Source organism: Sinocyclocheilus grahami, unplaced genomic scaffold, assembly GCF_001515645.1.
Source record: "Sinocyclocheilus grahami isolate Dianchi unplaced genomic scaffold, SAMN03320097.WGS_v1.1 scaffold729.1, whole genome shotgun sequence".
NCBI lineage: Eukaryota > Metazoa > Chordata > Actinopteri > Cypriniformes > Cyprinidae > Sinocyclocheilus > Sinocyclocheilus grahami.
This window is the reverse complement of record NW_015505908.1, coordinates 412,174-428,721: the sequence shown is the minus strand read 5'-3', so window position 1 is coordinate 428,721 and position 16,548 is coordinate 412,174. Positions and strand designations below refer to the sequence as shown.

Sequence of the window (16,548 nt, the reverse complement as noted above, 5' to 3'; positions counted from 1 at the left end):
ATTTGTGCGTGGCGTTCAACAACAGAAACAAAGAAGAACAACATTAACAACAGGAGGATGGAGGACGCTGTGATCGGAGCTGTTTTTGTTGTGTCTCACGGGTTTCACAATAATGGACATGGAAAGTCGACGTATACGTAGAAAGAACGGAAGAACGGAAAGGAGGACTAAGAATCTCCAACGACAACTGGCAGTGCTACATTTGCTACAAGTGCCTGCATCCGTCCATCGGGAGGGGGGTTTTGTACGCGTTTGGCCAATCGATGTCTACTTACGTCACGGGTAGTACCAGTTGTGCTGGTTAGACCCTGCTCCGGAGTAGGAGCTAATTTGGTTCTCGAAAAAGGCAGTCCGGTACTAAAATCACACCCAGTTCCGGCGGTGCAAAAACGCCAAAAAGTGGGTAGTTCCACAATTAGTTCTAGTACTATGAAAAGGTTCCCGCGGTGCGAAAGGCCCAATTGAGACGCAGCAATAGAGTGCAAGTCTGTGGGAAACACTGGACTATGGTATAAATAAATTTAACACTTTCACTGCAATTCATGTTAGAATGTTAGAATTAAAGAACAATAATACATATGATTTATCTGTACATAGTAAATGCAGTTTTTTTTAAGCGGTTGTTGACATCCTATCTAAAACGTGATTTAGCCAAAAAAAAAAAACATCAACAATAACGTTACCACTCTAATATGTCTTGCAATATCCGTGTGTGCAAAGGTTTTGCGCGATACTCTTGTTCAATATTTTCGGAGTCTGAATCCGGCTCAAATTGATATGGCAATATTGACGCCATCCTTCACGGAACTTGCTGCTTTGGCAAGGGACGTGGCAGTACTGAAACACCGTCTATGCTGTTCGCCAATCACAACACACTGGGACAGCTAAGCAAATCACAACACATTTCGTTTTTCAGAAGGCGGGCCTTCATCAAACCCCAAACTAATCGAGCCGTTTGTTCCAGGCTGGGGAGAAAGGTATTGTAATTAGGGCTGGACGATATGGCCAAAATTTATATCATGATATATTTCTTAATTTCGGTCGATACGATGTAATTCCGATATCGATATGAACACAATTTAAAAAGCCTCGTAAAAACAACCAAGAATGCCCACAACAGATGTGTGTACATACAAACTTATGAAAAATTAATTTGCCAAGTCCATGACACCTCATATAAAACCATATACTATTTTAGAAAAAAAAACAGGACAAATAAATACATTTTCACCTTTTACTTGTATTTAGCCTTCATACAAACAAGAAATGTGAAATCACTGTCAAATAATCGTCTCAGAATTACCTAATTAATATTAATATATTTAACTTCAAACTATAGGCTAACATACATTACCAGTCAAAAGTTTTTGAACAGTAAGATTTTTAATGTTTTTAAAGAATTATTTTCTGCTCACCAAGCCTGCATTTATTTGATCCAAAATACAGCAAAAACTGTTACATTTAAAAATAGTTTTACTATTTAAAATAACTGTTTTCTATTTGAAAATATTTTAAAATGCAATTTATTCCTGTTATTTTCAAAGCTATATTTTTAGCATCAAAGTCAAATGATCATTCAGAAATCATTCTAATATTCTGATTTGCTGCTCAAAAATAATTTATTATTATGTTGAAAACAGCTGAATATAATTTTTTCAGGTTTATTTGATGAATAGAAAGTTCAGAAGAACAGCATTTATCTGAAATAGAAATATTTTGTAACATTATAAATGTCTTTATCATCACAATTTAAAGCATCCTTGCTAAATAAAAGTATTAATTTCAATAATTTCTTTCCCCCCAAAAAAATCATACTGACTCTAAGGTTTTGAATGGAATAGTGTATAATGTTACAAACAGGGTTTGAAATTAACACCTGCCAAATGTGGGTAAAAATAAGCTGTGGCGGATAAAGCTGTCAAATCACTAGCCAATTTGGCGGGTTACTTTTCGTAAGTTATGTTCACTCATTAATTTCTTGGGGAAGTTCATGTAAGCCAAATCTGCGCAGGTTTAGTGCAAATACTGAACTTGTGAGACATCATGACATTATCGAGTATATTGCAAGAACCAAACAAAACACACCTACAGAATGCACGCATAAGAGACTACGTGATGAAGTCTGGTTAGACAACGCAGGCTTTAGTGCGCGTGAGCATTTAGAGTGTGTTCTTTCACTGCATGATTCAGTCTATCAATATGCATTAAGAATGATCACATAATTCAAGATAAGGGGGCAGAAAATTTATATATTTATATCAATTCATATAGTTAATCAATATCACACAAAGAGTGCCTTTTTTCTTTAAAAAAAATCAGCATGGTTACAAATGTGATATTGATTTTATAAAACAGTTCAATAAACAATAAGTTAATATCAAGAGACTTACGTTTTAGACACCATATTGGCTGTTTTTGTGCTATTCCGCCAACAAAAAACATTCCAAACACAGCCACAGTACTGTTTTGCGTCTCATTCCTCAATGAATCAACCGTTTAAATGATTCGTTTCAATCGCAATGACTCACTTAACAGTGACTTGCTGCCATCTACTGGCGGTTTTAATTTCACATTCAAAGTATCTTTTCATTTTTTAAATAATTTCAAATATCAGTCAGTATTCAACATTTCATGTTTAAAATATCAAAACATTATTTATGCATTTGTAACTGCAGTTTAAAGCATTCCATGTCCCTCTAAGCTGCATTAACATGTGTAAATACATCTAAATGTCACTTCATGCAACTTCTGCAAAGATGAATTTTATTGATACTGATTTCATTTGTTTAGTAACAGCCTAAATGTATTATTATAATTATAATTGACTGATTAAATGTAAGAATTTGACTCAAAAGATGATGTACACTTTTAGAAAAAAATGGCTTTATAAAGGTAAAAATGTGCATAAAAGGTAAAAATCAATTTAAACTTATTGGAAAAGATTAATTTATATCGCTTCTGTGAACTGACCATACAGAATATGAAGAATATCAAAAACTTTAGGAGTCAGCTGTTCACGGCAGTCCTTAAGATATCAGCACAATAACACACTCAGCAAAATATTGTCTAATTATCTTTATCGATAAAATCACAGAAAATATGGAGATATTATTTTTGGTCAATATCACACACCCCTAGTACTGACACAAAATTATTTGCAACGGTCGCTTTGTCATGTCCAGTGTAGACAGCCTCAATCTGTTGGTTTATTTCTGTGTTTTTTTTGTTGTTTTTTTTTGGCTGGTAGAAGTTATGAATGGCTGGTAACTTAAAAATTTAGTAGCCAAATTGGCTGGTGAGTAAAAAAGTTCATTTCAATCCCTGGTTACAAAAGCTTTTTATTTCAGATAAATGCTGATCTTTGGATCTTTCTATTCATCAAAGAATCCTGAAAAAAAATTTACTCAACTGTTTTAAATATTGATAATCAGCAAATCGGCATATTAGAATGATTTCTGGATCATGTGACACTGAAGACTGGAGTAATAATGCTGAAAATTCAGCTTTGATCACAGGGATAAATTACATTTTAAATATATTCAAATAAAAAGCAGTTATTTCAAATAGTACAAATATTTCAAAATGTTACTGTTTTTGCTGTATTTTGGATCAAATAAATGCAGGCTTGGTGAGCAGAAGAGAATTCTTAAAAAATACATTTTTAAATCTTACTTTTCAAAATCTTTTGACTGGTAGTGTAGACTGATTATTCTTATAGATTGAAACAAATGTGCTTTAGCCAGTATAAAGAGTATGAAAGTGCTATGAGTTGCTGCAGGGAAAAAAAAGAGCTACAACAAAAACATGTTGCTGGAGACAGGCTTATTGAAAATGCAAACTGATTCTCTGCCAGCAGGAGGCGCTTTGAGAGCGGTACAACTAGCGGTTTCTCCAGTAACGGCTGTAATCAAATCAGCTCCGCTCATGAACGCTTCTCTTTATCAGATAAAATGAAAATGCCATCGAAACTTTTCTGAATACAGTCCTTTCCCTTCAGAGATAACATTCATATAAAACACCCGCAACGTGTTTTGATTTTGAAACGTGCAGTGCTCATGTTTATTCAACGTCAAACGCCACAAATAAATCAATGTATGGGAAACACTGGTAATGTATATCAAAATATCGGTAAAAAAAATTAAAATCATATCACCGTTATTGAAAAACATTATATCGCGATACATATTGATATTGAATTATTGTCCAGCCCTAATTGTCATAATGTAAATTATTTGAAAAATAATGCGTTTTTCGAACCACCAAGCATGAGAGCATTTTCTAGTACACCCCCAAAACAAAATCAAGACTTTGTAAAAGAGCATAATGTTATGTTCAACAAAAACACATGAAAACAAAGCTTCGGGTGAATGCTAGTTTACTCAAGGAACTTCAGTGGCAACAGAAAGGAATACGGTACAACTGTGAAGCATACACATCAGCATGACTTCACGACAGTATTACTACAACAGATAATAACAACGAAGAACTGGTTAGCAACCACAACATTTTCCCCCCTCCCACCAAGCTTAAGTATGAAACGAAGCTTTAAAGTCCTGGAAGTGTGCAGGACGTGCCCTGGTCCTCACAGGGTGAGTTGTCATAGGGACATCCTCAGATTGTGAGCTCTGACAATGTTCGGTTCTTGCTTCCTGTCTGGTGACTACATCAGGATCCAGATTTAGTGGCGGCAGAATGGGTCCATAGGTCGGTTCAGGTTTTCCTTCATAACAGAGGGGGTGGGCACTCTTCGAAGACAACTGGCATGCCAGCGGGATCCATTAGCTAGCTAAAAAGTGACTGGCCCAAGCTGCCGTTTGACCTGAAGTGGCTCAGACAGGAAAGAGCTCAATTTATTGCTGCGATGTGGCCTACGGGCTCTTACCCAATCCTGTACTCTTATCTTTGTGGGCCGAACATGATGCTTGCTGTCATATCTGGCTCTCATGTTGCGCTGATGTTGATGAACCCGTGCCCAAATCGAAGTGTTCACTGGGAGCTGATGAGATGGGCGCAGCCTGCTCAACGGTAATTCTAGTTCCCTGTCAAGCATGAGACAGGAAGGGGACACCCCAGTGGTGGCATGTTGCACAATAATGCAAGAGGGTCTGGGAGAGAGCAGCCTTAAATGGGAAACCTTGGGCAAGGTGTGCACGTATACCATTTTTCAGACTTTGATTAAATCTTTCCACACCACCATTAGCGCTTGAGGATGGTAGAAGGCGGTGCGTATATGGCCTATGAAAACTACGATGAAAACTCACTGGAAACGAACTGCGGCCCATTGTCAGTGGTAATGGCCCGCAGGATTCCCCATCGGGAAAAGAGTTGCTCCAGGAAATCAACCATTGCGGAGGCTGTAACTGAGCCCATAGGCAAAACCTTGGGCCACTTTGAGTGGAGGTCATACACCACAACTAGAAACCGCTGATGGTGCGGAACAGAGGCAAGCTCCCCACAAATGTCCATCTTTTGTAATCAGATGCTCCCATGGCTTGGTGGGCCAGTCAACAGGTTGCCAAGGTGGCGGTGCTGGAGCACCTGTTTTACCACTAAGCAGACAGGGTGCACAGTCACGTACAAGAGCTTCTAGCTTTCTGTCAATCCCTGGCCACCAAACCAAATCTCGGCACCTCTGCTTCAGTCTAACTACCCCCACATGACCCTAGTGTGCCATTGACAGCACCCACCCTCTAAGGGACAGAGGAATGACTGCTCGGTGCCCCCTTGCAATGCATGACTCACCCCAACATGTCAGTTCTGCCCTGAATCGGGAGAAAGGTGTCAGGTCAGCGCTTACCCCGAGCTGGTCAGCCGTTCTGAATGTAGGTGCTCAGGGTAACGAAGAGTGGGTCTGCTGCAGACTCTTGCTTAAGTTCTTCAAGAGACACTGCGGCCTCTAAGGGCTCATAAATGAACTGCACAAGCTCATTTTCTATATCTGACTCCGTCTGCTTGGCTGTGCTAGTCGGCTCCAGCTGAACGGGACAGAAAATCTGCAACCACGTTGTCTTTTCCAGGAGTGAACAGCAGCTGGTAGTTGTACTGATTCAACCTGTCAGCCCATTGGTGAAGCCTGAGAGGCTTGTGGCCCGTTCCAGCAGAAAACATGAGGGTAGTGAGTGCCTGGTGGTCTGTTCTGAGAGTAAAGGATCGTCCATATAAATACATGTGCCAGTGTTCACAAGCCCAAATGCACGCCAATGCCTCTCTCTCTCCCACTGAGTATTTCTGTTCCGCAGTACTCAGAGCCCATGAAGCAAAAACAATAGGCATTTAAATGCCATCATGCAGCTGTGACAGGATTGCTCCGACTGCTACTGCTGAGGCATCACATGTCACCAGGGTGGGGCTGGAGAGATTAAAATGAGCTAGAGTTGGTGGTGACGTGAGAAGGTGTTTGAGTCGTCGAATGGCCTGCTCACCAACCGCTGTCCATGCCCAGGGGGTGTTATGCTTGAGTAGCTGTCGTAGAGGGGCAGTGATTTTCAAATACTGAGGTAAGAACCTGCGATAGTAAGCAGTCATGCCGAGGAAGGATGCAAGCTGTCCAGCTGAGGTTGGCACTGGAAGGTTGAGAATGGCTTCAACGTTGGACTGCAATGGTGCGATGCCTGAGCTGGACACCCGAAGACCAACAAAGTCTACTGCTGGGAAAGCAAGCACACATGTTTCTGTGTTTAATGTCAGATTGTGTCTAGACAGAGCTGTGAACACCCGTCTGAGGCATTCGTCATGAGTGGCCACGTCCTTTTCATGTACTACAATATCATTTAAGTACACAGCCATACCTGGGAGCCCTGCTAGGACAGTGGCCATGATTTTCTGAAATCAATTAGGTGCTGAACTTAGGCCAAAAGGAATCCTCTTAAAATGGAACAAACCCATGTGAGTCACGAATGCAGTCAGGTTTCTGCTGTCCTCGTGTAGGGGTATCTGCATGTAACCTTGCTTAAGATCCAGCTTTGTGAACACCGAGGAGCCATAGAAGAGTGTCGTGAGTTCCTCAATTGTCAGCAATGGGTATTTGTCTGGCACCACATCCTTGTTAGGCCCCCGAAGGTCAATGCAGAGACGTATGCCCCCAGACCGTTTTTGTACAACCACAAGATTTGAGACCCAAGGGAAAGCATCAATGGGCTCAATGAGGTCTGCAGCTAGCATGCCCTGTAGTTCAGTAGTGATCTTGTCGCGCAAGGCTAGAGGCACTCGTCGCAGTGGCTGGATTACAGGCGGTATATCTGGGTTAAGCAGGGGTTTGTGGGAAAAAGCAGAGAGGCAGCCTAAACCACTGAATAGAGCGGGAAACTGTGTCTGCCATGGAGAGTTCACCTGAAGGATGGTTGCACCGCTGTTGTCATGCAGAGAAAAGTCAAGGCTAAGGAACAGGTCAAGACCCAGGATATTAGCGCCATGCTGAGGTATGTAAAATGGAAACCCTGGTAGACGTTTTTGCCCATATTGTACAGGCAGTTTAACTACCCCAGTCACTGCAATGCTGGCTTGGCCATAACCACAGAGCTTCAGAGGTGATGGTTGTAACTCAACATCAGAGAAAAATGTATTGTAGGTGGCCATATTAAGCAATGACACTTTAGCTCCTGTGTCAAGAAGCAGCGGAATTTCAGCTGCACACCACATTTAGAGAAAGTGACTGAGTGAGGACCAACTGTATGAATTACTGCTGGTGAAGGCTGCGAACTGGACTTTGATCTGCACCACCTTGCAAAGTGGTTGAGCTTACCACAATGTCTACACTTTTGGCCGATAGCTGGGCAGTCTGGGGACCTGTTGGCATGACGAATGGAGCCACAGTTGCCACATTTCCTTCTTTGTTGACTTGACTGAGGCTGTGTTTGCTGGATGATTGTGCCTCCAGGCTGGAACTCCTCATCCATGATGACTGTATTTGCAGGTACAGAGGGGATATCAGTTTTAGCTGCATTAGTTTCCGCTATTTTAGCTGCACACTGTGTAGCTTTTTCAATTTGGAGTGCCAGAGTGAGAGCCTTATCCAAAGTAAGTCTATCATCTTCCATAAGCAGCCTCTCTCTGACCCGTGCATTGTTTGTTATTTCAATAAGTTGGTCTCTAAATAATTCGTTGCGGAGAGCACCGAATTTGCATGGCTCAGCAAGGCTTTTTAAATCAGCGACAAACTGACTGGCTGATTCACCCGATCGTTGGCATCTTTGTCTGAAATTTAGGCATTTCAACAGCATGCTATGAGTCTTTTGAAAATGTCCTTTTAGTCGTGCAACAGTGTCAGAGTACATATTTGCAGTGCCCAGCATCTGGAAGATCCGTAATCCCTCAGCGCCGAGACAATAGAGGAGAAGTGCGCGCTTTCTCCCGTCCGGGACATCATCTGAAACGACACATACCACCGCTCCCACGGCAAGACAGGTTCACCAGCGTGGGCCAGAAATGGCTCAGGGGGAGGCAGAGATAAAGCCATCCTCGTCGCCAAATGTTATGTTCAACAAAAACACATGAAAACAAAGCTTCGGGTGAATGCTTGTTTACTCAAGGAACTTCAGCGGCAACAGAACGGAATACTGTACAACTGTGAAGCATGTACATCAGCATGACTTCACAACAGTATTACTACAACAGATAATAACAACGAAGAACTAGTTAGCAACCACAACACATAATAGGACCCCTTTAAATATCACATACATTCTGACTGGCTATGATTTTACCGCATGGTAAAAGTATCTTTACTATGCTGTTGACAGATGAATCACTTATGTGGTTTATGATGTCTATTCATTTGTAGGAATTATGTAATCTAAATTGTAATGTATTCAGAAATATTGGCATGCATAAAAAAGATACATTAATAATTAAATATAGTGATTCCTGACACACACATACAGTTGGGTGATGACACCCTGAGCTGAAACCAGATACCGTTCTGTCTAGTAATGCACAACAGACCTGCAACCCATGCCAACAGGATTATGAGGGGTTGTGTGGTGTTATATCTGTTTTTTTATTTACAGTTTATTAAAGTATTTTAAGTTATTGTGTTTGCTTATTACAAAAAGTGCATATCCAGTAAAATAATGTACTTATTTAAATCTACTAGTGAAATAAGGCATTATGGGAACTAATATACATTATATTCAGTATTATATATAGTAGTTTAATAGTGTCACGGTGCACTACTGTGAGGAGACAAAGGAGCACGGAGACGTAGGAGCATTCACAATTAACAGTCTTTATTAATCTTAAACCAGGGGTAACATAGGGCAGACATGAACATTGCATGGACGACACTGGACAAAGGAATCACGGAACAGACTACACTATAAATACTAGACTTGAGAGAATAAACTAGACACACCTGAACCAAATAACTAATCAGACAAGGGAGAAACTAGGTCACGGAGCACGTGGGGGAGGAAAACAAACACAAAACAGTCCATGGGCGTGACATTACTCACCCCTCCCGGAAAGCGTGTCCCGCGCCATAACAATTCCACCGGGAAGGGGGGGAGGGCGCTCTGGAGGCCTCTAGGGATAGGCTTACATGGGATGGATGGCCTCCAGAGCGGTACCCGTTCCGAGACCCATGGCGGAGCAGGCAGCTCCGTGGCCTTGGCCTCGGCACTCTGCCCGGCCTCTATGGCCGGATCCCTATAGCACCCCCAAAAAAAATTCCTTGGTGGAAATTTCAGGTTATGAGTCCCTCTGTGGACGTAGGAGCAGCGGCCCTCTTTGGACTGGACTTGGGAACAGGAGCTCTATCTGGGCTTGACATGGGAACAGAATCTTTTTCTGAGCTTGACTTGGGGACTGGAGCCCTCTTTGGGCTGGACGTGGGAACTGGAGCCCTTTCTGGAGCGGACTCAGGGGCTGGAGCCGACACTAGAGCGGACTCTGAGGGCTTCTGGACTGGAGTGGGCTCTGGAGTGGACTCTGAGGGCTCCCAGACTGAAGTGACCTCTGGAGTGGACTCTGAGGGCTCCCGGACTGGAGCGCCTGGCAGGCTTTACAACGGAACGGCCGGCGTGGTTCTGGATCGTGGCCAGACGCTCTCCAGACACCGGAGGATCCCTTCCCTCCAGCTCAGTCCAGTGGTGTCTGGGAGGTCCACAGGGCGATGGTTATTGGCCCCGATCATATCAGAGCAAATATTGCTTTTCCCCCTCTCAGGTTAACATTTTTTACATAAACATAAATGCAAGCTTCCGCAAATATTGTTTCCTTGATTTTGCATTAAATTCTACATTCGTGAAATCCTGGAAGGACTCATATATATACCAGTATCCACATAATCTGAGGATCTGCAATGTATGTCGCAGAGAGGCTGCTACTAGGACACTGCATGTTTGGACAGTAACATAGTGAGCAGTGTTCAGTTTATACAGACTTGGTTGGTGTTTTGTGTGCCAGAAAGCTACAGGTGTTTTCAGGTGGGCTGCTGTCATAATGCCCATACATGTATCAAAACAGGAACACACACACACATTGCTTCACAGTATGAAGACGACAGTGGGTGTGTGAATGGACAGCTGGGATTAATATCTGTGTAGTGTTTTCATGTGTGTGTGTGTGTGTGTGTGTGTGTGTGTGTGTGTGTACTGAGCTCTGATTCCATTTTACTGGCTTTAATGAATCCCATTCACTGAATCATGCTATGCAGAATTGGCACAGGGCTGAAGAGTGACTGTGAGTAGCTGATAAAAGTATAAACTATTGAAAGTCAAAGTCAGTTTTGATCAGGTGGACCTCGAATTCTCAGATCGAGTTCTTTTAAAACCTGAGCTAGAAATAAACCTGAATGAATTAATAATGATTAATTCCCTTACAACTAAGTAAATTATTACAACGCTCAATGCATCCAGCGTTTACACAGGATAAAAGTAATTCCTTTCAACTACCTTACTACGAGTTGCTAAACACATCTTTCCTTTCCAACCTCTCCATTCTTTTCCTGCTCTGTTCTCTCTTTTCTGATATTGCACAGCATTTTTCAATCTGCATTATTAAATGTTAGCATTTAATAAATATTTCTAGTGAACTGGCTTATGCCCTGTGATTTTCTTTCAAAATAACTTTTGAAGGAAGAGTAGCAGGTCATTTTCTTGTAAGTAATTAAAATAAATGAAAGATAAGCTACTACTACTTTTTTTTTAAATCGCTAATGTTTAATAAAAAAACAATAAGAACAATAATAACTGTTTTTGATTTGAATACATTTTAAAATAGGTAATTTATTCCTGTGGTGGCAAAGCTGAATTTTCAGCAGCCATTTCTCCATTCTTCAGTGTCACATGATCCTTCAGAAATCATTTGCTGCTGAAGAAACATTTCTTGTTGATGAAAACAGTTGTGCTGCTTAATATATTTTGTGGAAACTGTGATATTTTTTCAGGATTCTTTGATAAATAGAAAGCTCTGAAGAATATAATTTATATCAAATACACCTGTAAAAAAAGAAAGTTTTTTCAAAGTTGTTTTACCTGTATTTTGAATCACTCATTGCATTGTGTTGTGTTTTAGGGCTAAAAGAAATGTACCAGGACATTTTCTTCTTTTTTCTTACAGTGTAGAAATCTTTTGTAACATTCTAAATGTCTTTAATGTAATTTTTTATTAATGTCTTTTCTAGACACTAGAATCTTTTTTTAACTGTAGTGTACATGTGACAAAAAAAATTGTTTCCATTTTTTTTTATATATTTAATTTATAAGGTGTTTAATGCACTTGTTTATTAATACTTTTCAGAGTTTCCATCTTTTTGGGCAAATTTGATAAATAGTATTTCTAGGTTTTTTCTGACCATGGGACCCCTGATTGTCAGGGTTTTGTTTAATTTTGGGTTGTTGGCATATTGGAACATTATGGAACAAGATCTTTAACTGAATAGCATATGCTCTGATTCACAATGCAGCTTATTCTGGTCTGATATGCCGTGACCTCTTATGGCTCATTGTGCCACAGTAGTGCTGTCGTTGTGGATGAGACTGCCTTGTCACAGAAATAGCCCATGCAGCTTTAGGATATCTAAGGTGCCATACTTATCAGAGTTCGATGTAACCCAGCCTGGCCAACAATCAGAAGCTCTCTTTAATATCTCTGTGTGTGTGTGTGTGTGTGTGTGTGTGTGTGTGTGTGCGTGTCTTCACAGACATCCGAGAGACAGCATTTGTGTATGCCATCACGGCAGCAGGTGTGACGCATGCAGTAACTCAAGCCTGCAGCATGGGGGAGCTGCTGCAATGTGGCTGCGAGGCCACACGGAGCAGAGGGCCGCCTCCACGTTTAGCCAGTATTGGCCCAACTGAGGGGGTCAAGTGGGAGTGGGGGGGCTGCGGAGACGATGTAGAGTTCGGCTACGAGAAGTCCAAGCAGTTCATGGACGCCAGGCGGAGGAAGGGCAAGAGTGACATCCGCACGCTGATAGACCTTCATAATAATGAGGCCGGACGACTGGTATGTTAATTCATCTTTATCTTGACACATGTAGCTACAAAATAAAAATAAATAAATGTAAAAAATTGTTTACACAGGCTTTTACAGTCTTTTAGTGGCAGTCTAAATGTAATTCATTAATTGGCCCTACCTATACATTCAACAAAAATAATGCGTTAACATACACAACTATTCAAAAGTTTGGGGTCAGTTTTTCCTTTTTTCTTAAATAAATTATTACTTTTATTTAGCAAGGACACATTAAATTAATTGACATTAAATACATTTAAAATGTTACAAAAGATTTCTAAATGCTGCTATTTTTAACTTTGTTTATCAAAGAATCATCATGGTTTCCAAAGAAAAATATGAAGCAGCACAATAACTTTCAACATTGATAATAATAATATTTTTTTCTTGAGCACCAAATCAGCATATTAGAATGATTTCTGAAGGATCATGTGACACTGAAGGCTGGAGTAATGACTGCTGAAAATTCAGCGTTGCCATCACAGGTATAAATTACATTTTTAAATATATTAAAATAGAAAACAGTTCATACAGTATTGTAGGAGTGCTGTGTTTAGTACGATAGTCCGTACTAGGATGCATGTGCGAGAACAGTTAATGCAATAAATGTCATTTTGTCCTGGTATTTAGTTCTTGGATCACACAACCCTTATTATCTATAAAACAATAAACGAAGTTAGGAATTGCTATGACTAGCCAGGTATCTTGTATTTACTTAATTTTTCTTGTTAAAGGCAGCCTCACATACTGTAGTACCTGTCGCCCTCATGCAGATTTTTGTGTAGATGTTCGTAGATGTTTTTTTTTTAATGTTCCTGGTATGATATCAATGTGGATAGATGTTTTGCATTGATGCATAGATGATACAAGCACAGTCGTGTGCTGTTTTGCCTGTACAACCCTTCAGAGATAGTCAAGCTTAAATGAGCAGATCAAAAAGCCTAATGTGCACTTCAAAAGCCCAAGCATGGAAGAGCTCGCAAATGTTATGAAAATATACTTGGCAAAGGCTGGAGAAGACATTATGAACTGAGTTGAGACTAGTTTCATAACATAACCACTCTGTTCCCTTATTGACTGTCTATATCCATTTAATAAAGGAGTGTCATTTTTTTATTAAAAAAAACTAGTGCTTTCAAATTACAGTTATAACATTAACATGCATTCAATATATTAATGCATTTATTTTATTTAACATGGAAACTGTTTCATTCTGTTCTGTGTGAAAACAGCCTTCAGAGCTGACTGGAAGTGATCAGAGCTGCAGTGCAAGCATCCCTTTTAAACACAACCAATTAATAATAATTACAAAATTAATATTAAATTAATCATATTTACTTTTTCTACTTTGAAAGGAACTGGATGTAACTCATAATGATATTTAACTGTTTAACATAATATGAATGAATTTCAAGTAAATGCTGTTTTTATACTTTCTATTCATCAATTAATCACAGTTTCCACAAAAATGTTAAGCAGCAGAACTATTCTGCATTGATAATAAGAAATGTTTCTTGAGCAGCAATTCAGCATATTCAGTGATTTCTGAAGGATCATGTGATACTTAAGACTGGAGTATGGCTGCTGAAAATATTATAACAATTATAATATTTCACAATATTTTCATTAATTAATGCAGCCTTAGTGAGCACGAGTCTCAAAAAAACATTAAAAAGTCTTACCGACCCCAAACTTTTGAATAGTAGTATTTTTCATTTTTCTTTCATATTTTAGTATAGCAGAAACAAATGTAAGTGTGTCTTTAATAAAAGGAGTGTTTAAACCTGTTTTCTTTAAGCAATCATCCGATGTCAGCATTGTAGCTAAGTTTGTAATAATGCACAAGAGAAACCTCTGGTGCAAGTGTGTGCTAGATAATTTTGAAGTATACCACTACTCTTATCTCAGTTTACAATTTTATAGTTCATTATTATTCAGTAGAACTAAATCAGTTCTCTAAAGAAGTCAGATGTACGGTTTCCTTCAAGCCATCATCAGTCGGCCACTGGCCAAATCCTCAGATTAGTTATTCGCTAGTGTCAGTAGTGCTTCATCTTCCAGGGGTCACAGCCTAAGGTCCCCGTTAGCATGGGGTCAATCACAGGTAAATAGGCATTAAGGGGGCATATAGGCATGTTTGGCAGATGGTGATTTTCTTCTACGTTAACAACTCAAATGCTACGCAGTGACTTGTTTGGAATTAAAGAAAGCAAAAATGTTAATGCAGCATTTATCAGATGTTAATTTCGACAGGTATAGAACTGTACAAATCTCTGTTTTCAAGCTCTTGAATTGGCTTTCGAGTGGCTGGAGGCTAAAGAGGGAGGGGAGAGACAAGGGTAAATTCCTTCTAAATAGTTTCTCCTTTTATCTCACTGAACTATCTTTGTGTCTTGAACTGCAGGCGGTGAAGAATTATATGAGAACTGAATGTAAATGCCACGGGCTGTCTGGCTCTTGCACTCTGAGGACCTGCTGGAAGAAAATGCCTCACTTCCGTGAAGTGGGTGACCGCCTGCTTGAGCGCTTCAATGGGGCATCCAAAGTGATGGGTGGAAATGATGGTAAGACTCTCATTCCAGTGGGGCAGAACATCAAACCTCCGGACAAGCAAGATCTCATCTACTCGGCCGAGTCGCCGGACTTCTGCCTGCCCAATCGGAAGACGGGTTCTTTGGGCACACGGGGGCGAATGTGTAACAGCACGGCGCTGGACGTGAGCGGATGTGACCTTCTGTGTTGTGAGCGGGGCTACCGGGATGAGACAGTGGTCCTGGAGGAAAACTGTCTCTGCCGTTTCCACTGGTGCTGCGTGGTCCAGTGTAAAAAGTGCTTGGTCAGGAAGGAACTGAGTTTGTGTCACTAACCGAGAACCCTTGACGATGGAATTGAGAAGAGCAATTCCGAACAAGGAAGTAGTGCCAGTCTCAGAACAAAAGAATCTACAACATTCCAGATTCATGCATACACATTTCAAACCCCGAGGCTTTGGAAAAGCCTAGATGAGTGTCTGACTTGTGATTCACCCCTCAGAAAAGCCAGGACCACTAGTCTCAATGACTACACTCAAGATTTAGGAGGGGTTCTTCAGCTGTGAAGTCAAGACATTCAGAAATCTTCTTATCAAAGGGCTTTTGTGCATCTTTTTCTGTTAGATGAGCCCTATATACAGTACATTATGAGTGCAGACTGAATGAATGGAAGCACATCCACATCAGCACCACAGCCATGGTGTAATGGCTGTTCATGCTCTGAAGTGACAGATCGTCAAGGATTTGGCATATTGCTCTGTAAAGTGGGCTAGATATGGAACAAAGACTGTTATTTATAAGCATTTAATACCATCATGACTACTTCTTGTGATTAATGCCCTGTCATTTTCTTTCAAAAGCACTTTGAGAACTTTAAACGGAAAGAGTAAAAGTAAATTTTTCTTTTAAACTCAAAGGTAAAAAGCAAATGCAAGAGAAGCGACATGTAAAAATGTTATCTTTGTGAGATATTTAATCTATGGGGCTTTTAATGCACTTTTACTGATACTGATCACTATTTTTCATTGGTTTGCTCCTAAGTTGAATGCATTTTCATACAGTTTGTGTTGGTTTTTAAGAGTACTTGTATTGTTGACCTCATATACAGTATATGCTCTGAAAAGCCTTTCAGTATGCTAACACTGCTCAGCAGTTCTCAAAACAGATTACAAATGATCATTAATGACAAAGATCACAGAAATATATGAGAAATTGTCGTTGTTTATCACCTTATTGTTTTGTTGTTGTTCTTTTTCAAAGGATTTCTCACTGGAGTGTTAACAGGTCATCAAAACATAATTGCAACACCATGTTCAATAAATTCAGTGTCATCCAAATGCATTATTTTTTAAATATAATATTTCTGCAGTACAGTAAATGAAATCAGAAAACAGAAATGTTAAAGGGGTCATATGATGCTTTTTTAAAGATCATTATTTTGTGTAACAGAATATGTTCACATGCTTTAATGTTCAAAAAGCACATTATTTTTCAAATACTGTACATTATTGTAGGTCCTCTATGCCCCGCCTCTCTCAAACGCTTCGTTTTCTACAAAGTCCCT

At 40.1% G+C, this 16,548-nt stretch overlaps 1 protein-coding gene across 1 annotated transcript in view; it reads left to right on the top strand.

The window, feature by feature from the left end:
* Positions 1-15,794, top strand: part of LOC107560470 (protein Wnt-6-like) — a 37,419-nt gene extending 21,625 nt beyond the window's left edge. Inside the window, exons 3-4 of the mRNA XM_016244654.1 lie at positions 12,140-12,444; positions 14,858-15,794. Of these exons, the coding sequence (XP_016100140.1) occupies positions 12,140-12,444; positions 14,858-15,319 (767 nt within the window). The 3' untranslated portion in view covers positions 15,320-15,794. The remainder of the gene's footprint in view (positions 1-12,139; positions 12,445-14,857) is intronic.
* The last annotated feature ends 754 nt before the right edge of the window (positions 15,795-16,548 follow it).